This window comes from Hydra vulgaris, chromosome 04 (genome assembly GCF_038396675.1).
Source record: "Hydra vulgaris chromosome 04, alternate assembly HydraT2T_AEP".
Lineage (NCBI taxonomy): Eukaryota > Metazoa > Cnidaria > Hydrozoa > Anthoathecata > Hydridae > Hydra > Hydra vulgaris.
The window spans coordinates 43,186,700-43,201,518 of record NC_088923.1 but is presented as its reverse complement, the minus strand read 5'-3'; the positions used below and the strand labels follow the sequence as shown (position 1 = coordinate 43,201,518).

General features: G+C 29.6%; 1 protein-coding gene across 1 annotated transcript; it reads right to left on the bottom strand.

Annotated features, from left to right (window-relative positions):
* Positions 1-5,650: 5,650 nt before the first annotated feature.
* LOC136079087 (histone-lysine N-methyltransferase SETMAR-like) lies at positions 5,651-6,734 on the bottom strand. The gene has a single exon (XM_065794811.1). The coding sequence runs from the start codon at positions 6,695-6,697 to the stop codon at positions 5,723-5,725; it is 975 nt and encodes a 324-aa protein (XP_065650883.1). The 5' UTR covers positions 6,698-6,734; the 3' UTR covers positions 5,651-5,722.
* Between the last annotated feature and the right edge of the window lie 8,085 nt (positions 6,735-14,819).

Below are 14,819 nucleotides of genomic sequence, written 5' to 3'. Positions count from 1 at the left end.
GAAATTTATATTTAATTATTATTTTTTTAAATTTACTTGCAGTTGGAAAAGCTAAAAGGTATTGGTGGTGATAATTTTGAACAACTTACACGCAATATAATAACAAAGTAAATTTATAATATACTTTTTAAATGATTATATTTTATTCTGGTAACAATTTAAAAACATTTCGATTTAAGTTATGAATATGATTTAAACATATATTTTTTTAATAGTTAATTATCTGATTATATATATAATTTTTTCATATCATTTTATTTTTCAGATTATTCATTGTTGAGCTACGATCAAAAATGAATTTGAAGGGAAAGGACCGTAAAGGTACTTCAAAAACAAAGATTTTATTTGACAAATTAGAGTACAATAGTGCAGTTTACGGTGAGATCAGTTATAATTAGCTGTACTAACAGTTTTATATAATATATACATATATCTTATGTATTTAATAATATTAATAAAATTATGCGCAGTTATGGCCAAATAGTCAAATGCTAATCAAAGATCTATACGAAAAATTGTAGGAAACAAGTTGAAAAATGCACCCGCTGAGTTAAAACTTTCGCCAAAATAGAAATAATTAATTTCATTTTATATTAATTATGTAATACATATATATAATTTATTATAATATTTATATATATATATATATATATATATATATATATATATATATATATATATATATATATATATATATATATATATATATATATATATAATTTACTGTATATATTGTTTTATCAGAAATTTTAAATTCAAACTAAACATTTGTCGTTTTTTATGGTTTGAATTTGTTAAAAAGACACAATGTTTATAAACATAGCTAAACCGCTAAATTTAGCGGTTTAAAATACATCTTTAAAACACGTATTTTTAGATTTGGGTTCTATACTAAAAAATAACGCAATTTAGACATCTTATGTAAGTTCTGAAAAACGTTTAAAATACGTTTTTTTACTTAGGGTAACACACGTATTTTTAAGACGCATTATTAACGACTTTTCGATACGTGTTCTCAGATTTGCGTTCTATACTATAAAAAGACGTATTAGGAGCGATTTTAATATGCGTATTTAAAACGTTTTAAAAACGTATTTTTGTCTGCTGGGAACATTAGGTCATTTACTCTATAGTATTTTAGCTTTTCAAGTAGGATGTGATGGTCAACCGTATCGAAGACCTTTGATAGGTTGATAAAGATACCTAAGTATATTTTGATTGTTCAAAAGATTTTGAAATTTCATTTACAAATTAGATGCTCTGTTAACTTATATGTTTTAAAACCAAATTGATTAACATAGAGTAGGTTTTTTTTGTCAAGATGCTCTGTTGCACAAAATTCCTTCTAGGATTTTTGAGTATATAGAGAGCACATTTATTTTATAAATATAAGTCATATGTTCAACACAAAAATAAATGAGTAGGGTAAACTGACCTATTTCTAGCTACGTCCTAATTCTGACCGATTTTCAAAAGCACTAAAATCTAGGACTTTTAGCTAACACCTAAAAAATTGATACCTAACCACAAGTTAACTTTAAAATTTTTTCTTAAACTTTATATAAAAGCGTCACGGCGTGTTTATCGATTTCACTTTGTGACGCGGATATTTTAAGCTATATCTGTAAAAAGAAAAAAGAAAATTATGAAAAGTTTAGTTTTTATAATACATTTAGGTTACAGGGCCAACAAAACGAGTTTCGAAGTGGAGGGGCACAATCGTCAGTTTTAAAAAAAGTCCTCTATGTCTAGAATTTTCTTAAAAAAAAAGGTCCTATAGAAAAAAAGCGGGGGGGGGGGGGAGGGGGCACGTGCCCCTTCCTTCCCCCCGGTGTTGTCGGCTCTGGGTTATTGCAATATTACTATAAAGTTTTTTTTTTTATTTTTTAAAATGTAAATACCGCCAACTTTTGTTTTCTCGATTAAAAACGATTTAACGCGTAACATGGACATTTTTTTTTTTTTTTGTTCTTTTTTTAAACATTTTAGTAAATCGTTGTACAATAAAATCGTTAACATTTAAATAATAAAATCATACAATAAGAACTAAGTAAAAGATGATATAGTTATACAGGTATTTAATTTTATAAAGTGGTTTCTGCAATGACAGTAAAATCTTTTAAAGCTAGATAAACATTTATTTGTTAACGGCTGGTAAAGTATAAATTTTAAACTTTATGCTCCGCGACAATAGTCGTTAGTCAATGTATTACTATTACTATTACTACTATAAAAAGAACGCGGAGACTCGCAGAAGGCCGTCAAGTCTTGTCATCGAGAATCGCTCGTAATTTACAATCTCAATAAATCATAATCAAATATAGTTGTATATCTCTATAAAACCTGACAGCATAAATACATCAAATAATACATGAAGTTATTAAACGTTTAAAATATAAAAATATATTATCCAGAGACCATATATTATTTTTAAAATATAAAAATATATTATCCAGAAACAAAAAAATTTCTTCAAGTTTATTTTTAAATGAGAGGTAACTCCATTCCAGAGAAAAATCAAAATGTTTTAAGACTATATTCATCGATAAATTTTAAGTTTCATAGTATTATCTATTAGCGTTTAAAATTATTACCATATAAAATTTGCAGCCCCCTCAAATTGAGGGGGGTTTAAACTTTACATGGTCATAATTTTTGAACGCTAAAATATTTTAAAATTAAACTTAAAATTTATCGATGAATATAAGTCTAGTTAAGAATAGTACAAAAAATACTTCATCAACTTGATGCTCTCACGTTTGGGGCAGGGAGGGTGAATATTTGGGGCTTTTTTGTTCCCAGCCTCCAATCATCGCAATTTGACATAAGTATAAACATATAAATGTTTGGAGTTTGCTCCATGTCTGGAAGTTACCTATCTCAATCACCAAAAAATTCTCACTACGGCTCTGAATGTTATTGACAAAAATTCTAATTAAATTAGAATTCTCCACCTCAACATAAGAAATTTAAATCGTAACTTTGAAAAACTTTTAAATTTATTTGAAGAAACAAAAAATCTTTTTAATATAATATGCCTAACAGAAACTTGGATAACTTTAAAAGATCTAAATTGCGCTTTTCACTTTAACATAATTTCATTAGAGAGACAAACAAACAAACGAGGTGGTGGAATTTTAATTTACGCACATAAAACACTAAGGCTTAGAAGCGAGTTGAGCGTTTCTGACTGCGATAAAGAAGTTTTAACAATTGAAATTGAAAACAAAAAAACAAAAAACCTATTGATTAGCTGTTGTTACCGGCCACCTGGTGGCGTGAGTGAACCCCTAAGCATGTTTTTACAACAAATTATTAAAAAAGGCGACGCGGAAAAGAAAAAAAATATTTTACTTGGGGACTTTAATATGAATTGTTTTCTTTATAATAATGACTACTAAGTAAAATGTTTTTATGACCCAATTTTTGAAACAGGATCAATCCCCCTCTTCAATCGACCTACTAGAGTAACAAAAAACTCAGCGACTCTAATTGATAACATTATTTCAACAGATATTTTTAATAATGATTTGCAAAAAGGCATTTTAAAAACTGATATAACAGACCATTTCCCCATTTTCGTTACAATTAACACCTATACAGAAAAAACAATTGACAAAAAAAAAGTAATAAAGAAACGAATTTTTAATCAGAATAACTTTAACTCATTCAAAGACCAGCTATCTTTACTAAATTGGAGTAATATAAACATTAATGATAATGCAAATGACATATATGAAACTTTTTTCAAAACTTTTTATTCGGTATCTGACGCTAACTTTCCCTCTGTCGAAATAATTGCAAAACCTAAGAGTTTGAACTCTCCTTGGGATTCCCAAGGGATTAAAAAAATCATCGAAAATCAAACAAAAGTTGTATATAACTTTTTTTAAAACAAAAACAACTGCAAACGAAAAAATTTACAAAAATTATAAATATTTGTTTGAGAAAATTAGTAAAAACTTAAAAAAAATTATTATTCAGAATTAATTAACAAATTTAAAAATAACACAAAGCGCATTTGGGAAATAATGAAGCAAATTACTGGAAAATAAAAATCATGCTAACGTTTTCTACCACAAATGATTAAAATTGATAACACTGTTATATTTGAACCAAATGCAATATCACATAAATTTAACAATTTTTTTACTGAAATAGGTCCTAAACTATCAATTAAGATCCTAATACCAAAGCCTTATTTAGTGACTTCTTATTACCATTGACCATTGGATAAGTGCGTATGCTCTGATGAGTTGTCCTCTGATTTATCAACTGAAGAACCTGAAAGGGCATTCAAATCTATAAAAAAGAATAAATCATGTGGATCAGATGAAATAAACGGAAACGTGATTATAGATTGTTTCGAGCAATTAAAAGATGTTCTCTTTAAAGTTTTTAGCGCATCAATTAAACAAGGAATTTTTCCAGAGCAATTAAAAATTGCTAAAGTGACTCCTATTTATAAAGAGGGCGATCAATCTAAAATAACAAACTATCGCCCCATCTCTGTGCTTTCTATATTTTCGAAAGTTTTAGAAAGAATTATGTGTAACAGAGTATACAAACATCTTGACAAAAATAACTTACTATACGCTAACCAGTTTGGCTTTAAAAAGGATAACTCAACGGAGCATGCCATCATCCAATTTGTAAATGAAATCTCAAGATCTTTTGAACAATCAAAATATACTTTAGGTTTTTTTATTGACCTATCGAAAGCCTTCGATACGGTCAACCATCACATTTTACTTGAAAAGCTGAAATACTATGGAATAAATAAATAAGTGTTAAGGTGGTTCAAAAGTTACTTATCGAATAGAAAACAATTTGTTATTGGTAATGACAGCTATCAAAACAATTGTCTAAATATAACATGCGGGGTTCCACAAGGTTCAATCCTTGGTCACCAAATTTCAAGGTGTTTATCTCGATGAGAACACTACTTGGAATCAACACATTAATTATATATGCTCTAAAGTCTCTAAAAACATTGGAGTTTGATACAAAGCTCGAAATTATCTCAATAAGATAAATTTAAGACAACTCTATTTCTCATTTATTCATTGTTACTTAAACTATGCAAATGTTGAAGGGGAAGTACTGAAAAAAGTAAACTACAACGTCTTTATCGCTGTCAGAAACGGACAAATCGCATAATTAACTTTGCTGATCGTTTTTCTCATTGTAAACCTTACTTTATTGAAATGAGAATTTTAAATATATATGAACTCAACGTCTTGAAAATATTATGTTTTGTTTATATGTGGAAAAACAATCTATCTCCTCCAGTCTTTAAAGATCTCTTCAATTTAAAACCAACCAACAAATACGAACTTAGAAATATAAATTTTTTAGAAAAACCTTTTTGTCACACAAATTTTAATCAATTCTGTCTTGCCTATCGTGCGCCACACCTGTGGAATAAACTTGTTTTGTCAAATTTTGATTTTGATCTAACTAATTCTCTTCATCTTTTAAAAAACAAAGCAAAAAATTTTATTCTTTCTCAAGATAACATTTTACAATATTACTAATCACTTGAAAAAATTTAATTTCTTGTTATTTTAACTGAACTTGTGAACTTTTTTTTTCTAATTTCTTTCTCACGTTTTGTATTTTATATTGTTTACAATATTTTGCTATTAGGTTGCTGCAAAAATAATCTCGTTTTTCAACCGTTAACTTTGAACAAACATAACTCAGCATAGAATAAACTTTATTAATCGAAATAAGAACCATTACAATCAACACATTTTTGCCAACGAGAAACAAGTTTATTTATGCCGGTAGCGTAAAATTCCGAAGTCCTGGAAGCGATGAAGTCATCAAAGGTCGTTTTGACATCGTCTCGGCTTTTGAAGCATTTCTCGTGGAGGAAGTTGTCGAGATGCTTGAAAAAGTGGTAGTCGGTGGGCGAGAGGTCCGGTGAGTATGGTGGATGAGGCAGAGTTTCGTAGCCCAATGCGTTCAACTTCTGCAGGGTCGGTTGTGCGACGTGCGGCCGGGCGTTGTCGTGGAAGAGAATTGGTCCCTTCATATTGACCAATCTCGGGCACATACATCGGAGCTTTTGATGCATTTCGTCGATTTGCTGGCAGTACTTCTCTGCCGTAATCGTCTCGCCAGGATTCAGGAAGCTGTGATGGATGAGACCGGCTGCAGACCACCAAACAGTCACCATAACCTTCTTTTGGTGGAGATTCGGCTTCGGGAAGTGCTGTATGGCCTCATCGCGGTCCAACCACTGCGCGGAACGTCGTCGGTTGTCGTAGAGGATCCATTTCTCATCACACGTCACGATCCGGTCGAGAAACGGATCGTTTTTGTTGCGCAGAAGAAGAGCAGACGATACCTCAAAACAACGATTTTTTTGATTTTCGTTCAGTTCGTGCGGCACCCATTTGCTAAGCTTTTTTGACTTTCCTATTTGCTTCAAGTGGCGATCAACTGTTGAGTTATGAACGTTGAGTTCTTCCGCAACCTCTCGTATGGTTTTGCGCGGGTCGGCTTCGATTAAGGCTCTCAATTGATCGTCATCAATCTCAGACGGGCGTCCGCGACCCTCTTCATCTTCAAGGCTCTCCTCACCGCTGCGGAATTTTTTGAACCACCACTGTGCCATACGTTCGTTAGTGGTTTCTGGGCCAAATGCAGTGTTGATATCGCGAGCTGTCTCGGCAGCTTTTCGGCCCATCTTGAACTGGAACAGAAAAATTGTGCGAATTTGTCTCTTGTCCATGATAGATTTGACGTCCTGTAAAAAATGACTAAATTATTATAAAACAAAACCAATACAATAACTAGATCAAGCGAAAAACGCGCTTTTAAATAACATATAGCATGACATCTGCCAATAATAAATTTATTCAAAAATTCATCCAAAAATATAAAATATGAAAAACGAGATTATTTTTGCAGCAACCTAATAGTTTATATTATTTACAGTTTAACTCGTGTAAAAGATTAATATATATGTATTCTTCATAATACCTTGCACTTCACAATTATTGTAAATAAAAGAATATTTAAAAAGATGTAAAAAACTATATATTTTATTATATTTTATAAGGTCCCGATGACAAGATCTTTCGGAAACCTAGTTTATATTGTTAGTCTGCTATATTTATATATTTGTAAAAGTATTTTAACAGTTTATTTTATTGTATAACGACTGACTTTGTAAACTGAAATAATAAAAAATAAAAATAATAAATAAATATTTCCGTTTAATGATCAGGTCTGTGAATTATGAAAAGACGAAAAAAAATTGATTATAAATTTTGCGGTCTCAAAAAATATAAATTTTTGTAGCGAAAAAACCCAGTTCGAAGATTCTTTTTTTAAAAAAAAAATCTTCTGAAAATCACAATCGCTCGTCCAAATTTGAATATGATTTTAAATAAAACGTTTATAAGTGAAATAAACAGTATACTTTAATAATATGATCTTTTATGATTGTTTATTGGCAATTTTTTTTAATTGTAAACTCTTTCTTTGTCGGAATTCTAGTATTTTTGTGAAAATTGATAGAAATATTGTATTTTGACAACTATATATAATTAATATACGTCAGAACCGATTAGAACTAGGATCTATAGTGGGTTAAGGATTTTTTTCAAAAGATTTTAACTAAGTTCATCTTAAAGCCGATGAGTGAAGTTGATCTAAAGACTCCAAAATAGTGTTTTTTAGATTTACTATTAGTAAAAACGTTTCGAAAATTATATATAAAAAAGAAAAGTTTCTTTAAATATTAAAAAACCCAAAGCAAAAAAAATTACAACATCTAATGCTCTGGTTTGGACATAATACGCTGATAAAAACATGGTAATTTCAAATAAAAGAACTCGAATAATTTGTAAATCGCCTTAACTACAACGAGTGGCTCCTTAAATAAAAGTTTAAATTCTTGTGTGAAACCAACAGTTTCGAAACAGCAACAATTTAGAACAGGGCTTATTAAACTTTTTTATCCGGCAACCAAAAAGGTTTGTGCGGTTTATCCTAATTGCATTTTTCTAAGAAATGTATTAAGAAAACTGGTTGTGGTGGGGGGATGATTTTGCATATAAATTAAAACTTGTTTTAAGGAGAATCAATCAGTGTGCTTCGTAAGTTTTATTAGTACGTTTTAAATTTAAAAGTCTTAAGTGGAGTATAGCTGTGTCAGATGCGATAATTTGCGCCTGTTTACTTTATGAGTTCAAACTTGGGACAAAAGCTGCAAAAGCTTTTCGTAAGATATGCGCTGCTTTTGGGGAAGGTACCATAGCCAAACGGACGGGTCAAAAGTGGTTTAAAAAATTTTCTTCTGGCAATGAAAACCTTGAAGATGAACCAAGATCTGGAAGACCATCCATCGTAAACAACGAGGATATCAAGCTGGCAATCGAGCAGGACTCCAGTCAAACATGTCAGGACTTTGCCTTAAGATTTAATGTGAGTGATGAAATTATTCGTTTACATTTGCACCAATTTGGAAAACGTTGGAAGTTGAGCAAATGGGTACCTTATGAATTGAATGAAACAAACGAGCTACAACGCTTAACCATTTGTTCTTCATTGCTTTCCCGCCACAATTTAGTGCCATTTTTTCACCGGATGTTGACGTGCGACGAAAAACGGAATATGTACTGCAACAATAAACGAACATATCATTGGCTAGCCAGTAACGATCCAGTACCGATGACTCCTAAACCAAGCATTCACCAACAAAAGGTTTTACTGTGTGTATGGTGGACTACAGCAGGTATCATTCACTATGAGTTGCTACCAAGTGGACAAACCATTACTGCTGAGATATACTCAGCCTAATTGGACAGTGCTTCGGTTGCTCTTCACCAAAAACAAGCAGCTTTGGCAAACAGAAAAGGTGTTGTATTCCACCAGGACAACGCCAGACCGTACACCGCAAAAATCACGCAGGAAACTCTAGCACGTTTACAATGGGAGATTCTACCTCACCCTCCGTATTCACCAGACATTGCGCCAAGCGACTATAACCTGTTTTTGGCCCTGGATAATCATATGAAGAATCGACAGTTTCGAAATAGAGAAGATCTCGAAAATGAGTTAATTCAATTTTTTAGCTACCAAACTCAAGACATTTATAAAAATGGAATATACCAGCTTGTTTCACGATGGGAGAAAGTTATTCTTGCTGAAGGAGACTATTTTTCAGAATAAACTTTATTAAAACTGTTTTTATGAGTATTTATTTATGGATCTGCAAAACCGCACGAACTTTTTTGGTTGCCTGATAATTCATATTAATGATAGGAAGTTTTATTGCGACCCAAAATTAATATAAAACAAAAATGTTAAATATTTTGTGAATATTTATTAAGTAGCAATATACATACATAAGAAAAAATACATAATTATACAAATTCATGCATATCATTACCGGTTTTTTTATTTAATCTGGTGGTTTTTTGCACAAACCCGGTGGTTTTTCATTTAATCATACAGTTTTTTGCATTTAATCTGGCGGTTAATAAATGGTTGACAAGGAAAGAGTCACTCATACAAAAACCTGATCAAATGAGTGACTTCAAATAATTATATTAAAGATATTAATTTTAAAAAAATTAATATCAATGATAACTTTATTCATTAATCGAGAAAAAGTAATACCAAAAATAATAATATTACAATTATAATAATAATAATAATAATAATAATAATAATAATAATAATAATAATAATAATAATAATAATAATAATTAGAATACCAGTAATGAAAAAAATAAATAATAATGACAAAAACAATTAAGTTTCAATAGAAATAGTAAGAAGAAAAAGAAAAATAAGAAAACTAAAAGAAGTTAATGGTGATAAAAATATCAAATAGAATTTTTTTAGAATTTGTTTAAATTTATTTTGTTTTAAATAAAGAAATGAAGATAAATTATTTTGAAGTTTTAATTTTTCAAATTCATTCACAATGCACGTAAGACTTCGATTCCGTTCACTGATGCACTAATGTGTAATTGAATACTTACCATACCTCAAAGTTTTATAGGGAGGTACATTTAGTTTTCCAAAATTGATGATTCTAATGTGAATAGAGGAAGGTAAATTTTTATTAAGGGAGTTAAAAACAAAAAGAAGATTAGCAAATCTAACTAGTGCTGGTAGAAATTTTTAGAAGTTTGAAGTTTCTGTATTATGGAGTTGAAAATTTATTATTCGGATTGATTAAAGCTGAGCTAATAATAGTTTATTAACATTACAGTTGCCAATTTTTCCCCAAACCTCTGACAACAGTAATTAAGATAAGACTGAAAAATTGCAAAATACACATTCTTAAGGGTTTTATCAACATTATGGCGAATTATTGAAAGCATTTCATTAGCTTGATTAATTTGTTTACGGAGTGCATCTATATGAAAATTCTTGAGAGGTTCGAATCTATAAAAAATACCAAGATATTTAACAACGTGTGTTGGATATAAAGGTCTATTATTAATTTTAATTTTAGTTATATGATTGTTGTATAAAAATTTTGATCTTGGAGATAAAAAAATTATTGGTTTAGTTTTTTCCAAGTTCAGAGAAATTAAGTTTGCATTTATCCAATGAATTAAACCTTTTAGATCTAGTTTTTATTCTTACACAAAGAATGATGAGACTTATTAATATGCAAGATATTAGTATCATTAGCAAACAAATAGACTGATAAGAAGTGGACAAAGTTATTTAGATCATTAATATAAATCAAAAATAATAAAGGGCCAAGAACAGAACCCTGGGGAACACCACAAACTATGTGTTTATCATTTGATTTGTAACCATTAATGCTAACAAACTGCTTTCGATTTCAAAGATAAGATTGAAACTAATTACAAGCAACTCCTCGGATTCCGTAATGTTCAAGTTTAGAATTGTTCAATATGGCGGTTTTTCTTTATCATGATAAATAGTTTTGCTTTTATAGCTTCATTTAATTTAACGTCCTTATATACAACTTAAGCTCGTTTTCTCTTAAATTTTTCAAAGGTCTAAAATGAATAACGCACGAAGACAATGCTTAGAAATTAATGTTGAAGTTAAAAATTTGATCATTAATCTTGTAATTTACGAAAGAAAAAGTGTAAAAGAAGTGGTAGAATGCGGTAGTGGTGTAGTGGTAAAGCGCTCGCTTCATAAGCAAGAGATTTCGAGTTCGATTCCTACCACATCCCTGTAAGTACCACGCTCAACTTGTTTCTCCGCGTAGCAGCCTTGTTCGTCAAGGTTCGTGTTTTGGAGTTATAGAGTTGAGAGAGGGTTATAACCACTATTAAATAGCCTCCTCACCTGTAGTGACCTTCTCGGCCTTGAGGAGGTGAATAACAAAAAAAAAAGTATCGGAACTCGTGCATAGACACGAGACCTCGATTCGACGCCTGGTACATTGATATATATCAACAGGTAATATCAATCCTGGTATTAGAGATGGTTTTCGACAGTCAGGTTGTACTGAGGAAGTAAAAAATAAGCTACATGAGTTAATTGGAGATAACAGAAACTATAATCTACAGGAGATAAAGGTTGAATTCGGAATTGATGTCAATGTCTCTGCATTATGGCAATGGTTAAAAAAACTGAATTATACATACAAAATTTTAAGACCCATTAGTGAGAGACGCAATACTGCAAAGGTATTAGAAGAAAGAAAAAAATATATTTTATGGTATTTAAACTTGACATTGCAACAACGTTACAAAAATATCATTTATACTGATGAAAGCCCGTTCAATCTTCATGTGATAAGAAACCACGGATACAGTCTCCGAGGAATGACCCCAAATCAAAGTGCATTGTCATTACGAGGCCGTAGCATAACCATGATATTAGCATAAAATTGTTTAAACATAGTCCACAATGAAGCAATAATTTAAATGAAAATTTTTTTTTTCGGTGATCTAATTTTGTGTTCATTTTGTATTGATTGCGCTGGGTAAACTATACCGCTATAGGTTATACAGTTTTTTGTATATAATTCGATGGGATTTAAAATGCAAAATAACTGTACAAACTTATCTTATAAGTTGCTGCAAGCATGATAATGCAGTGGTATAAAAAAGTTGTCCAAAGTTTCCTTGATTAGAACTATAAAGTTTTCCTTACTTTATCAGTAATAAAAAATTACTTAGTAACAAATCAATTTAAAAATAAGTAGTAACCACCATAAACCTTAAAAATACTTCATTTAGTGATTTTTAATCAATAAATTAAGAGAACGTCATAACAGTTGAAGCTTTTATACAACTTTTTGTTTGTAGAATTTCAGTTTGCCAGGGTAATATTATTCCTGTTATAAGTTTTGAATGTTTAAATTTTCACTGTTGTTTTTTTAAAAAAAAAACCTGTTCTGATTAAGGAATCAATGTGTTCCAATTTAGGGAACCAGTTGCCTTTATTGAAATAAAATGGTATCTTTACAAAGACAAATTTATTTCCAAAACAGTGCAATCAATTAAGTCAAATTATGGTTAAAAGTATAGTAAGGTTGTCTGTTTGTATTAATCAAATCATAAATGTTTTCATAGTTAAACCATTTATGGCTAATAAATATTTATTCCTTAAGTGTTCCATTTAAGGCAACTCTCCTAAAATTGTTATTTAAAGTCTATTTCAATAGATTTTAGTAAATGGTAAAATAGATTAATACTACAGTTTTGTTTTTAAGCTTTGACTTAAACTTAAGTTAAACTATTAAAATTATTATGCATAAAATATAGAAATATTAAATAAAATGAACAAATTATATATCTTCATAAAAATTAATAAATAATATAACAGTTAACGCAAAAAATATATCTTTGTAACAAATTAACAAAAATTTACTAACTAAAAATAACATAACAATAATTAAAAAAACATAACTATAATTATTTATCCAATATAGAATAACAAAATTGACAACTATTGTCAATTTTATTTTTCTATATTGGAAAAATACGTCATGATAGCAATGGAATTATGACATAATATAAAAGAAAAAAATAAATCACATTTAAAAATTGAAAATTAATTTACCAGTTTCTTTACGGTAACCTTTTGTGATATTGAAGTGGTTATTTATTGAAAAGCCAACTATAAAATCTGTTTCAATGATCAAAAGAATTAACAATACTGAAGATAAAATCAAATTAGGACATAAATTGCATTTATAACGAAATGTTGTCTTGGCTTTTATTGAATGACCCTGTAATAAAGCTTTTAATAACCTTTTAAATAAACCTTTTATTCATTTTTAACGATAGTAACTAACGGAAAGGTAAGCCAAGTTGTCTATCAACACAAATCGTAAAAATAATATCACAACAACAACACACACAAATAAGAAATATAGCATAAGACATTTGTACACGGCTTGGCTGGCCTAACAACAGTACTCTACAGGTTGTTAAGTCGCACCACTTTGAAAACATGGAAACAACATAGTATAAGTATATATGCTATAAACGCATATAACTTTATATAATAAATGCAATCTTACATTACTCATATAAATACGTATAACAATTATAAACATATATTACAAACAGAGCTGTCCTGAAGGAGAGGAAGGGGGTGTAAAAGGTGTCCCAATCCCCCAAAGCTAACTCCTCAAACCCAACTCCCAAAGTCGATACATTTGCATTTGAGTCGGCACATTAGTACATTAGCATACAACACGTGTTCGCAATCTACAAACAATCAACTTTTAAATTTGAAAATCTAAAGACTATAAGTAAAGAATATTAGAAAATATTACATTATTTATGTAGCATTTTTCACCTACCATACCTTTAATGTTTATCAATTTCGAAAAACAAACTATTAAATGTTTCTTGAATGGATTTATATTGAACTGTTTTGATGTTAAAAATGTATAATATTCATCATACTGTTGTTGTCTAATTTCCTGCTTATATTTATGCTTAAAATTAGAAAATCTATTGACTTTGTGAAGCCACAAATAAATTATTAGATCTATTTACTTGTGGCAATTGACATAATAATATACTAATGCATAAAGAATATATATTTTTAACTTTTAATGCAGAAAAAACATTGCATAGTTATATATCATTGTTATCATTTTTACAATGCCATCTCAAGGCCGTAGACAACTTTTTTTTGATGTTTCAGCTAAGCAACTTTGAAACACAAAGATATATGAGGAATGAGGATGCTATTTAAAAAATTGCGGTGGTTGGAGACTGGGAACAACAAAACCCCCAAAATGTTAGCCCCCCCCCCAGCCCCAAATAGGAGGGGAATGAGTCAAATTTGTTTTATAATCTTTATCATGTAAAATTATGGCCGTCCGATAAAACATGAAAATTTAAATAGACATCCGAGAAAAAAAATTAAGCTTCCAGTGAAAATGTTTAAGTTTACAGACTTGACTCAAACATTTTTTTTGAAAAGTCCCTTACTAAGAATACTTTTCGCAAGCTTGGTTTATAATAATTTTTTTTCATTAAATTGTAGAATTAGAATAATACTTTCGAATTGCAATGAATAAATCCTTTAAATAAACAATTTAAAGTTGATTTATAACCAAAATATTAATATATATAACAGCAGAAAACAATCATAAAAGTCAAAATATTTTTACAATAAATAACTTTTTGACATGCTACTCTTTTTTAATTTTTAATATAGGTCAAAGCGCGTCAGTAAAAGTAAATTTTAAAAATTCACTGCCTAAAAAAAGGAAATACAATAGTCGCTGCCTATCATTATTTTATTGCGGAAAGTTCTAGAACATTTTGGCTACAATTTTTTATTGTTTTCAAAATAAAAAATATTGATACATTTGAGCGGTTTTTAATTTT

Excerpts from the sequence above, each read along its gene's own strand:
- LOC136079087 (XM_065794811.1), bottom strand. The coding sequence starts at position 6,697 with ATGGGCCGAAAAGCTGCCGAGACAGCTCGCGATATCAACACTGCATTT.